This window comes from Xenopus tropicalis, chromosome 9 (assembly GCF_000004195.4).
Source record: "Xenopus tropicalis strain Nigerian chromosome 9, UCB_Xtro_10.0, whole genome shotgun sequence".
Lineage (NCBI taxonomy): Eukaryota > Metazoa > Chordata > Amphibia > Anura > Pipidae > Xenopus > Xenopus tropicalis.
This window is the reverse complement of record NC_030685.2, coordinates 21,213,208-21,225,933: the sequence shown is the minus strand read 5'-3', so window position 1 is coordinate 21,225,933 and position 12,726 is coordinate 21,213,208. Positions and strand designations below refer to the sequence as shown.

General features: G+C 42.9%; 2 protein-coding genes across 2 annotated transcripts; one reads left to right on the top strand and one right to left on the bottom strand.

Moving 5' to 3' along the window:
* Nucleotides 1-121: 121 nt before the first annotated feature.
* On the bottom strand, nucleotides 122-1,937 carry nhlrc4 (NHL repeat containing 4). Its single transcript, XM_018097258.2, has 2 exons — nucleotides 1,776-1,937; nucleotides 122-1,408 (listed from the first exon to the last, which is right to left on the bottom strand). Exon 2 carries the CDS (start codon nucleotides 1,402-1,404, stop codon nucleotides 355-357), a length of 1,050 nt encoding a protein of 349 aa, XP_017952747.1. The 5' UTR covers nucleotides 1,405-1,408; nucleotides 1,776-1,937; the 3' UTR covers nucleotides 122-354.
* Nucleotides 1,938-4,325: 2,388 nt separating this feature from the next.
* On the top strand, nucleotides 4,326-12,212 carry asb8 (ankyrin repeat and SOCS box containing 8). The gene is made up of 4 exons (XM_002932425.5): nucleotides 4,326-4,468; nucleotides 9,225-9,340; nucleotides 9,426-9,530; nucleotides 10,944-12,212. The coding sequence occupies exons 2-4, from the start codon at nucleotides 9,236-9,238 to the stop codon at nucleotides 11,574-11,576; spliced, it is 843 nt and encodes a 280-aa protein (XP_002932471.1). The 5' UTR covers nucleotides 4,326-4,468; nucleotides 9,225-9,235; the 3' UTR covers nucleotides 11,577-12,212.
* Nucleotides 12,213-12,726: the final 514 nt, after the last annotated feature.

Here is a 12,726-nt window from a genome sequence, read left to right as displayed (position 1 = left end):
CCTGTGCCTTTTCTCCTTTTTTCCAGCTTGAATGGCTGCCCCCGGGGCTACACAGCAGCTTATTATATAAATTATAGTAGTGTTACTGTAGCAAACACACCAGTTGTACCAGTGCAGGGCAACAGTGCATTATATTTTTATTACTTTAAAGCTCTTTCATTTTTTGGTGTTACAGTTCCTTTAATGACAAGCCACCTTTATTTTTATCAGTGTTTAGAATTTACAAAATAGCTTTTTTTCATGTATAATTCACATACACACATATATATATTTCCTCATATATAATGACATACAAATGATCGTATACATGCCCATGCACTTTCTAAAATCTATATGCTGTTTTCCTATATTTGCTTAGGGATTTTCCACTGATCTCCTGGGGCTGGTTGGGTTATAATAAGGCCGTACCCGGTACTTATAAACCTTCACCGAGTTGTCAGCAGAATCAATTACAAATAATTGTCCAAGAGGTGAGCAAGCTATGCCAGTTGGCCTACTCAGGCCCTTTGATACCACACAGATAGGTGACCCACTTGAAGGGAAAAGGGTGACATTTCTGTGCTGTTGGTCGGCAACCATGATATTGCCTTCTGGATCCGCACATATTCCTACTGGGTTCCCAAATGTGTGCTGATAAGTTTTTGAGAGAGAGCAAGCAAGTTTTAGATTGCTTGTAAATCGCTTGATATCCCCACATTCCTCACTCACTGCAAAGCCCCCGTCTGGAGTGGCACATATATGGGTTGGCCCCTTCAAGCCATTGGCTTGTTGAACTTTGTGGATACGATAAGCTCTGTCTACATGAAATGCCAGAACTGATCCAGAAGTGTATTCTGCAACTAAAAGGCGTCCAGAGGAATCTGTTGCTATACCCTGTGGAGACTGAAAATTCCCTCCGACCCTCACCCAAGATGGCTGGGAGTTGGGGTTATAAATGCGCACTAGCCCTTTGGAAATGTCAGTGACTGCCACAGAGCCAGCCCGTGTCATGGTCAGACAGTCTGGAAGAAAAAAATCATCATCCCAACAACGCAGGCCCTGAGTGGGTTTCCCATTGCTGTTCAATAAATAGATACTAGGACTGTCATATCCACATACATAGAGAGAGCCATCGGGGCAGGAACAGATGGAATTAGCACCACAAGTCTTGGGCAACACAAATTTATGGATGAGTTCATCCTGTCGGAAAAGCAACAGGTTGCCCACATCTTCCAAGTCCCGACAGAACTGAGAGCTCTTTTGGGTGAGCTGGTGTAGCTGTGAGGAATGAAGGAGTCCAAGCCCAGGCTGAGAGGAGAGGAGAGGAACTGCTCTGTGTAAAGTGTTCTCGGATGCCACCTGCAAGGAGCGCACTGTGCGAAGAAGGTCTTCCTTCTGGCGAGAGAATTGTAGTGACTGGTCCATGGTGCTGAGAAACAATTATGAGTTGGGGAGCAGATGAGAATGATATCCCAATATGCCATATCTCAACATGCATCAATGTCTTAAACAATGACCATATATTCTTATAATTTTATAAATATGTCAAAATTGTACAGTTACAACTGTGTATATCCCTTTTATTCAATACCCTCTACCCATTATACCTATTTATATCTCTTTGTATTTATATTCTCAGACCATCCTTGGCTTACTCTGTTATGGTTTATTTGACTTCACTTCTACTGTGTGTTATTGCCTTCTGATGTGTGTCCTATGTTACTTTCTGTGACTATTTCTAACTATAGCCACTGTATCCACCCCTCTGTAACTCCCATTAGAACACAATATCTTACCCTTGGGGACACTGTAGCCTTTCAGTAGTTTGGATCCAGCAGAACAGATCTGAAGCCTTTAAAGCCACGCAACAGAGAACCTTCAAACATCAAAATAGCAGAGCTCCTGATCCTAAATCTGAAGGTTCTTGAGCTGATCAGCTCCTTTTGTGTGTGCGTGTGTCAAGATAAAAGCTATTATAATAACCTCCTCAAAGTTAATCCTATCCTCATACTTCCCTGGATATTATGTTGTTAGAAACGAGGATTAAGCAACACTTCCTTGTTTGCCTTTCTTACTACAGGAATGCTTGTCCTATCTGTTTTGTAAATTAAACAACAAGAGGGGGCTATTACTTAACAAGCATATGGCTACTGGTTGTGGAAAGTATCCCTGTGCCAGCATTTAAAGCAACATTTACCTGACTCTGGGCTTAAGCTGTCCAAAGTAGGAGACATATCAGTGTATATGCTCAGACACTGCAGTATACGTTGAATTGCATTTCCATGTTAGGGTGAAGACACGGAGCTACTAGTAGCGGCTACTTTTTATGGCTACAAAAAGACAATGCTGATGTGTCTCTATATGTCTATGTCTCTATGTGTATTTTAGCAGAGGCAATTCTCAGTATTGTCTATGGCAGGGTATTTTCTGGCGTTTAGTAGCTGTGACAAGTAACTGCTACTATGTAGCTCTGTGTGCCATAGGCTAGGGTCACCTTCTTCCATAACAGCCTAGTACAGAAAAATAGCACCATAGTCTACATTTTTATTCAATTAACAATGCCCATAAATATAATGCCTAGTTATGCTGAAATAATGGTAATGAGTTTATACACAGTGACCCTTGGCATATTTGAGCGGATAGTTCCTTGTTAGTAAACCTGGTTACTGGCACTTGGCTGTAGGGGAGTGCTATAGGTGCAGCCTTGCAGGGATTGAGTCATTAGGGAGTAAATATTAGTAGGGTAGGGCAGTGTCAAGTCCTGAAAAGGCACTGGGCTCTGTATTAGATGCCACCTGCCAATTATGTTATAGACTTGTCTGGTAAAAGTGATGCCAATGTCATTCACAGAAAAGAAACATAAAAGGGTGGCAGGGCTAGGCTCTGCTGACTATCATATAGCCACTATACTGTAACATATCTACAAGTATCATAGCATGTTACGGCAAAGGTTGGCATTAAAGGGGATATATATATATTTGTTATTTACATATATTTTCCTGTACATCCATTTCTTTTTAATGAGATACTTTGTACAGCTTATCTGAGTACAACTAATGGTACAATAGCTTCTGACAGATCACAGATACTATTGTGTTTAATAAAGCACAGATGCACACATGGAGAAGAAGTCGATTTGCTCAGTTTCAGGCAGTTATCAGGTCCAGATGCAGAAACTATTTAATCGGACCCCCTTAGTACTTACCTTTTCCTTTCCCCTCAGCATTCCTCCTACAGACCATATTCCTTTCTTGGCATCAGTGGTGAGGCCACCTGCTAGTTCAGGTCACAGATAGAGGAAAGACATTGGGCTTGGACCAGTGTGGGTTTTTCAAGGACAGGTTTAGGTGAGGTTGGATCATGTTTTTTCTCACCTACAGTACATATTGCATTAGAATACTGCTGCTGCTTCAGTTAAACTAACATAAGGCCTCCAGCATTGTAGAATGGTGTGACGTTTATTGGGTTGTTTACTAACAGGGCATACACCATGGTCGTCAAATGAGGTAGTTTGGTCACCAGTAGGGTGGGACAAATCAGGATGAGTGCTTTTCCCTTCAGCATGCCTCCTACAGACCATATTCCTTTGTTGGCATCAGTGGTAAGGAACTCTGCTGATTCAGATCACAGATAGAGGAAAGACATTGGGCTTGGGCCAGTGTGGGCTTTTCAAGGACAGGTTAAGGTCAGGTTGGATCATGTTTTTTCTCAACTTAATATTGCATTAGAATACTGCTGCTGTTTCCCTTAAACTAACATAAGGCCTCCACCATTGTAGGATGTTGTAAAGAGTTTATTAGGTTGTTTATTAACTGGGCATACACCATGGTTGTCAAATGAGGTATTTTGGTCACCAGCAGGCTGGGCCAAATCAGGATGAGTCAATTATCCAGCCCCTTGGCCAACAATCTGGTCATAATGGGGTCTATGGTGACCCATCAGGAGAGGGCTGCTGCAACATGGAGGTGCAGAACTCCTGACAGATTTTAAAAACTGATCATTTCTGTCAGGATGCTGGAAGGGCCCCATTTACGGGCAGCTAGGGTTGCCACCTTTTGTTTTTCTGAAAAGTTGCCAACCATAGTTGCCAGCTTAACTACTGCCAGGTGTATGCCTGGACACTAAGTTGTGACAACTATATTACGATTAGTTTAATGAAAGAAACCATAACAGATTGCCATGGGTTACTGCGCTTTTCTAATGTATGCTGTTGGCAAAATAGCCCCACATAATAAAAATATAAAATACAGTCTAAGCGTCTTTCCAGCACTAAATATGGCGGAACGCACCACAACTAAAATTGTTCCGCTGCTTCACCCGTTTGTGCGTGTCAAGCCTCATTTTCACCATCGGGTCCGCCTGTGACTTCCAAGTGTTTCTATATTTTAATTCGCTAGATAGGACGCCTGTCTTGCCTTTTTAGGATGGTGATTGGCTAAGGAAGTGTCCCCTGCCGAAAGCCTGTGGTGTGGTCAGTTGTGTGGAACAGGTTAGTATATTACACACGGTCTGTTTGTTACATAGCACGCAATTACTTTATTTATGTGATACTTCGTGACGTCTGGAGAGAACCACGTTTCCTCTGTGGCTCAAGTGATTTATTATTGACATTAAACAGCCAGTGAGGACCCGGCTTATTGAGCTGTAGAGCTAAAGATGCCCACAGTACGGCTTCGCTAATTGTAGCCTTGGTGTTCAGTCTTTCTGATATATGTCCCCTTGTCAATGTGCTAAGGGGGTCCCTGACCAAATATTGGGGGCCATGGCACTCTAGGTGATTCCCAGTAACTTGGAATTGCCCCTCCATTCACCCTAATGGTAAGTGCCTGGGGTTGGACCCTGTCAGTGTCCATGCTTCCACCATTCAGTTCAATGGAAGGGTAATACCCAGGGATATTATGCCTCCCCCATGCCAAGATGTGGGTGCCCAAACACTGGCAATCACCCTGTATGCCATTGGCCAAAGGGGTGCTACAAGTAAAACACCCAACAAGCACTATATTAGTGAAATGCAGCTCAGGGCTTCTTTAGGATATACATGTGATGGGTGATACTGGTCACAAACTACATATGATTGGGGCAATGAGGGACCCCTTCAATGTTGCCTTGGCACCCAGAGCTCTCATTAGACGGCCGGGATGGAACATGCTCAACAGATGTCAGTAATGCAATTCCCCTTAAAGGAACAGTAACACCAAAAAATGAAAGTGTATAAAAGTAATAACAATATAATGTACTGCTGCCCTGCATTGCTACAACTGGTGTGTTTGCTCAGAAAGACTACTATAGTTTATATAAGTAAGCTGCTGTGTAGCCATGGGGGCAGCCATTCAAAGGAGAAAAGGCACAAGTTACTTAGCAGATAACAGATAAACCCCCATTACATGGGGCTTATCTACTAGTTATCTGCTGTGTAACCTGTGCCTTTTTTCCAGCTTGAATGGCTGCCCCCCGTGGCTACACAGCAGTTTATTTGTATAGTTACCTTTCTGTAACACCAGTTTTTTGCAGAGCAACAGCACATTATATTTTAATTACTTTAAAACACTTTGGGGAAAGGCTCCCAGTATGACATTCATGTGACAGGTGCCAGGCCTTGGTAGGGGGCCACACATCACCAAAGGGGAATCCCACCCTGCCGCAGGGCTATGGAAAGGAAATGAGATCTATGTTTCCTGGTAAGGCAGCCATTGCATTCTTATCTGGGTGCCACCTTCTTCTTTTCTCACATTTATTTCAGAGCAGTGGCATTACTTGGCATTGGGATTCTCATTGGTTGTAATATCAGCTTCTCTAGTGCTTATGCTTAGATACGGCAGCAGTATGGCTTCTTCTATAAATGTAAACACGTGGAATGTTTGGTGCTTTCGGTAAGCAGGGCCCTCATACTGAGCTGCCTATTTCAGGATACGTGAAAATGCACTTTGCCTTTTAAAAGCACCCATGTCTTTGGCAGAATTTGCCACCCCTCTTCTGCACCCCACCTGCTTCTCTGTATCAGCTGTTAATACTCTGGTATTTTGCTTTCTTCAGTTCCAAATGACATGACATGATAACTCCCAACATTCCTTAGTATCTTGTATTGACTGAGAAGTTCACAAAAGCTGGAGGGCCACTACCTTTGAGTTAACTTTTTCTATGTTAGAGAATGGGATATTTTACTGATTAATTATTGATCTTCCTCTGCCTTTTTTCCTGTCTTCATATGGAAGTCACCCATTCATCGTTGAGTCTCTAAGTTAAACCACTATCTAGTTTCTAGGGTAAATGAGACCTAGCAACCATATGTATACATCATAAGGAGTTGTTTACCTTTCAGTTAACCTTTAGTATGAGTAGAATGTAGAGGGTACTATTTTATGACAATTTGCAAATGGTCTACAGTTTTTTATTGTCTCACTATGTGTTTATCAACTTTCCAGTTTGGAATTTCAGGACTAATCTAGTTGCTAGGTTTCAAATTACCTTAACAACCAGGTTGTGGTTTAAATGAGAGCCTTGTGTATGAATAGAAGAGGACCTGAATAAAAAAATGAGGTATAAAAAGTAACAATGAAGTTGTAGCCTCACCAAGCAATGGGATTTTGGCTGCTGGGCTCAGTGACCTCCGTTAGAAAGTTGGAATGAGTCAGAAGAAGAAGGCAAATAATTCAAAAACTATAAAAAAAAAAAAAAATGAAAACCAATTGAAAAGTTGATTAGAATTGGCTATTCTAAAAGATGTCTTAAAGTAAACAACTACGTTTATAGTCTTAAAAAGTAGATTGAGAAATACCTGGTATTTAAAGGGGGACTCTGACTTCCGAACCAAAATTTGTTAAAGAGCTCAATTATCGCTGTAATCTGTTCCTTTAAAATGTATGAATAAATACCTTTTTATATGCTGAAATCCAGCTGCAAAACAGTTCTTCTCTTTCTGTATCATTTGACATCCTGGCAGGGGAGGAGGGACTAAAACATTGATGTTACAAATTGTAACAACTTCTCCACAGCTTACAGACAGCATGTAGGAACTACATAATGCACAATGGATTGCACTGTGATGTTCCTTTTCTTATTGACATCACGTGTGCATGGAATTGTGGGGATAGGAGAAGGCAGCCTGAAGGCAGTCAACTACAGTAACATTCTACTATAACATTAACATTCTGTTTGAGTCTTAATGGAGTCAGCCAGATCAGCAGGAGAATAGGGGGCCGGGCTTAGGGAACCATTCCAAACCATATTATTACATTAAAGAAAATGCTGCATATTTTTTTATTGATGTATATTGCAAAGTTGCTTGAAATTATGTTTACTTTTCAAAAAGCTTAATTTGTGTTAGGGTGGAGTTCCCCTTTAATATGCATTCCATTTTCTCCATTAGGTGGCGCTGCAGATTTGCGATCAAGCAAGAGGCTTTTTAGTTATGTAGATTACTTTTTGATGCTTCAGTTCCGCCACTAGGTGGCACTTCCGAGTTGTAAAGAAGAGGAAACTTTTCTCTTAGTTGATTTGTAATAAATCTGCCTTAGAAATGAGAGAAAATGATTTTAATGTATGCATTTGAACTCTCACTCTCTGGCCTGTCACTCTACATTTACTTGTTTGAAATGCAGAGAATGTGCTAATCCAGTCGTACGTCAGTCTGCATTTACTTCCGTAAAAATGTATCCATATTGTGCGGCTGTGTGTATTCAAATTTAAAAAAAAAAGCTTTGTATGGTTCATGATCACTTTATTATTCCTTGAATGTGCAGTAAAATACCAGGGCTGTTATTTGGTTGGAAGGCAAAATATCAGTTTTCTGCATATTTGCATTTATACAAAGATGGTGACTGTGGGGGATCATAGAGGCTTCTCTAGGGTATCGAAATATCTGTAACTAGGGCTGGGCAGGTGAGGCAAATGCCTTGGGCACAGTTGGAGAGGGTCAGTCTGTCTCTGACTCATAGGAACCATGTTCCCTACAGTCACACCTTCTCCGCCTTTTCCCATTGTGAAGTGATGGATTCTGAGACTTGAGGTCCCTTTTGCTCTCCGTGGTAGGTGCTGCACAGGTTCTCTGAAAACAGGGGGACTTCAAAACCCAGATTCCATCAAGGGATGGATTAGGGATGATCCCCTAAGCTTTGCTTTTCAGCAGCAGCCAAGAATACACTGAGCGTGTACAGTGCCACTGACACTCTAAAGATGGCGCTGCTGTACACAGTGACACTGTCCTTTTTATGGTATGTAAGTATGTATATCTTTATTTATAAATCGCTACTTATGTACACAGCGCTGTACAGTAGAATGCTTGAAAAAAGCCACCAAGAGAGCAAAATGCAGTGCTTGCTGCTAAAGGTGCTTTATTCACACAGCATGTTTTGAGCAACAAAGGCCCTTTATCAAGTCTCTATATGGTCACAGAATCTCTCAGTGACTTCTAATATCCTTATCATTTACCAGTTGGGGGTACATTATCCCTTATAATACATGAGTGATACTCAGAGTTCCCTGTATAACTCAGCCTGCAGCCTTGTGCCTTTATATGGTCACAGAACCCCTCAGTGACTTTTAATATCCTTATAATTTACCAGTTGGGGGTACATTATCCCTCACTGGCATATCTGTATTTGTGTATACTGTCACTTTATACTGTGTGTGTCGCTGACTGTACCTAATGGATAAGATATTCCTGCGTATTGTGTAGCACACAGTTGGTGACGTGCCCTTGCCCCAGTGCCAAGAGATGGGTTAAACATGCTTTGTGCACATTAGCGCAGTGTGAGAGTTTGGCATCTCCCTCCCCTCTGCCTTCTCCTCCTTGTGCTGCTGAATATTTCATCCCATCTGAGGAGGAATTAATGGAAGCAGACGCTTCCTGCTCTTCAGCCATTAAAAGCAACCCTTCAAGGCATCGCCCTGGCCCATCTCAAGTGCCCGCTGAGTGCCAGAGGCAGGGATTCCCCCCGAGGGTGAGTGGAGGATGGAAAAAGCACCTCAACTTAACCCCCTAGGGTGGCAGGAAGGGAGTGCAGTAGAGGGGTATGAGGGGGATCGAGGCGGTTAACTCTTTCATGTCAGTGCCAGGCTTCACTTGCTGCTTCTGACAATTTCTGTTGTTTTATCTGCACCTAATCTCCTACATTTGCACCCCCCGCTACCCTTATGATCTGTTTTGGTGATGCCAATTATATGATGAGCCTGTTCCTGTCCAAATCTGTGTTCACTTGATTGACCTTTATACAGAAATAATAATATACTTGTTCTGTGTGTTACAGGGGCCCCCATCATGCAGCACTTCAACAGAAAGTGTTCTATGCCCGAGAGGCTGATCCGTACCATCTCCTCCATCCGATCTCTGCCAGGGGACAGTGTGGAGTCTCTGATTCGAAAGGTGAGGAATACGGGTCCTCTCCTGTCTGGGGCACAATATGCTTGCAATAACAGTTTTTTAACCCAATTTTATTCTGTTTACACAGGGCGCAGACGTCAACTGCCCACATGACACTCTGATGCCGCTGCATAGCGCCTGTATGGTGTGTGATCCAGACTGTGTGGAGCTACTGCTGGAGAATGGAGCTCATGTCAGTACCTTTGTCCATTAAATGGGTGCTGTATCTTTAAGTTAACGTTCAGTTAACTTAAAAGAATGTCCTATATCTAGCAACTTTGCAATTGGTCTTCATTTTTTATTTTTTATAGTTTTTGAGTTATTTGCTTTTTCTTTCCAGCCAAATGGGGGTCAGTCGCCCTGGCAGCCAAAAAACGATCACTCTGCGAGCCTCAAATTTTATTGTCATTGTTACTTTTAATTACTTATATTCCTGTGCAGTGCCCCTCCTATACTTATTCCAGTCTTTCACTCAAACATCTGCCTGGTTTCTAGGGAAGATAAGACCCTAGCAGCCAAATAGCTGCTATAATACCAAACTGAAAAGTTGGAACAAGTAAATAATTTAAAAAACATACTAAAAGTTAATCTAAAGTTGAACTACCCCTTTGACACCTTCTGTCTCCCATACCTTTTCCTTTCTATTACACCTAAATGCTGTTTGGGGAACAACTTACCATCTGGTAAACCTGTCGGGGACTAGTGGCCTTCAGAATGACCACCTCAAAGCTGCACTGGGAATGGACTTTTTCTCTGAGCCGCAAATTATATTTGGCCCGGCTCTTTTATGATCTTGCGATAGTGATGCATGTTATTTGTCAGCTTGGGCCCCTAAATGGGGGTGGGGTTACTTTGGACCAGCTACAATGCGCAGTAACTGTGCACCTGTCCCTCTGCCAGTCATTGGTGGGATAGAGTTCCAAACCCATGCCCCATTGACAGCACCATAGAGGACAGAAGATGTGTGGAAAAGTCTCTTCTCGGCTTTGGGTGGGTTGTAAAACTTGCACCCTGCACATCATTATCTCGCAGGGCACAATTTGTCGTATTAAGGGTGGCTATGGGTAGGTGGCAAACACCATTACCACACAGGGGCCCGCCCTTTCCTTGATCTGCCACTTCCGGCAATTGCAAATATCTTGCTTTCAACAAACAAACGTATACATTTCCAAAGTATATGATCAGTCTGCAGAAGTCTAGGATAATGAAGGGGCCATATAAATAGAGCCTTGCTAGCTATGCTAGTTTTTATTTTTGGCTGAATGCCCACTGCCAATTTAGCATCATGTCTATAGAGAATTCAGAGCCAGACAGCTATGTCAGTAGTGGCTTGTCTCATCCATGTACAACTGGGGTTATAGCCTCAGCCAGGCCCGGGCTGGCAATCTGTGGATTCTGGCAAATGCCAGAGGGGCTGCTGTAAGATGCCACAGACAGTTACTATTTATTGGGCTGGTGGGGGTCTGTTTGAGCCTGTGTGTACTTGGAATTCCAGGGCCTATTTTAAACCCCAGTCCAGACTTGGCCCCTGCTTAGTGTTTAAGACCCTGTAAATCTCAAGTTCTGCTCTGTTTTAAGCCAATGCTGATTTGCTGTTGCTTTACAGGTGGATTCTCAGGATGGGTACCAGCGCACTGCCCTGCACTATGCAGCTGAGAAGGATGTAACGTGCGTTGAGATCCTCATAGAATACGGCGCCAATCCAAATGCCCTGGATGGAAATCAAGACACACCATTGCACTGGGCAGCTTTCAAAAACAAGGCAGAATGTGTGCTGGCTCTCCTCGAAGGTGGCGCCAAAGTGAATGCAAGAGACTACAACCAGGACACTCCTCTGAGTTGGGCAGTCATGAAGGGCAATTTAGAAAGTGTGCGGCTACTGCTGGAACATGGGGCACAGCCAGACACTGTCAACCTAAAGGGACAGTATCCTGCAGGACGCTTGGCGGCACTCATGGGGCGAGGCCTTGGTGGTGAGAGGGAGGAGGAATGTCTGGAACTACTTATTAGAGCTAGTGGTCAACTACGATTTAAAAAAGGGGGAGGGTTACCCCCTGAAGCAGCCCGTGATGCCCATCTGTGCCAACGGTTTACAGAACTATGCTCATATCCATGTTCCTTAAAGGCCATATCCAGGCGAGTAGTGAGGGGCAGCCTTGGCGAGTGTCTGCTATCCAAAGCTGTGACTGAACTGCCTGTCCCTAGATCCGTTCAAGACTACCTACTCCTCAAGGAATAGCTAGACATGCATGTTCCAATGGCTGCCCAGAGGTGCAGTCATAATACTTTTGTTTAAAGGATCACAAATGGCAGCGTTTGTCCTTTTTCAATTATCTGAACTTTATAAAAAACAATTTTCTTACCTGATTTATAAAAGGATAAGCAAGTTCATCTTTAATAGAGAGAAATCCTATTACTGTGAAGGGTGCAACCATATTGCTTCTTGTGAACCATCAGTAACAGTGAGATGTAGATATATTACACTATAAATTCTGGGGGACATTGACCATATTGGACTCTGGGTTATCATGTTCAGAACCATGTTGTCCCCTTGCTTAGAGAGCCATATTATTAGGATCCTTCACCGTTTCATCGACTTCCTGTGTTTGCCCCATCACTTTGTCTGGAATTGATTACTTGAGCCTGTGTATTTCCGCTGGTGATGGAATGCTGTCAGTGCTTGGGTTGCTTGCCACATGCTTGAATAGCAACTGCTTGTCAACAGTGGCGACAGGAAGTTGCAGCCTGAGTAATAGACATTTATTTACCAGCGGCCCAGATGCCTAGTGTGCCATAGGCTTAAAGTTCTCTGCAATTCACTAGAAGTATAGAACACCGCGTGCCCACAATAAAACCATCTTTATTTAAAGGTGAACTTCACCTGTTCTGTTTCTTGAAACTTTTTGGCTCCCATACATCGAGACTGATCTACAGTAGTGCTGCTCCTGACCATGCTCTAGAGTTGTTTTGGTTTCTAGTAACTACTGATTCAAAACAAATTGCGATCATACCCTTCACGGTGATCCAAGCACTTTGTACTGGTTATGGAAGAGTCATGTGTAAAGTTATTTACAGTATATGGAGATAAAGTGCTTGTGTATTACTGATACTGCCGTTTAGCATACGATGAAGGACGCGAGCACCTGCCCTGGTCTGAGAGCATTCCAGGCAATAACTGATAAGCCCTGTAGGTACTGCCCTGGGGATGTGCTATTAAACCAAAATATTTCACTCTCTGCTTCACTGACCCTTAAATGAGATCCATCTATGATAAGAGTCCAGTTTATCACTCAGACGCTTAACTATTTAATGGTACAAATGCATAGAGAGATGCATAGAGCCACACTCAGATGTGAAACGTGTTGGTGAGGCACACAAGCATGAAAAAA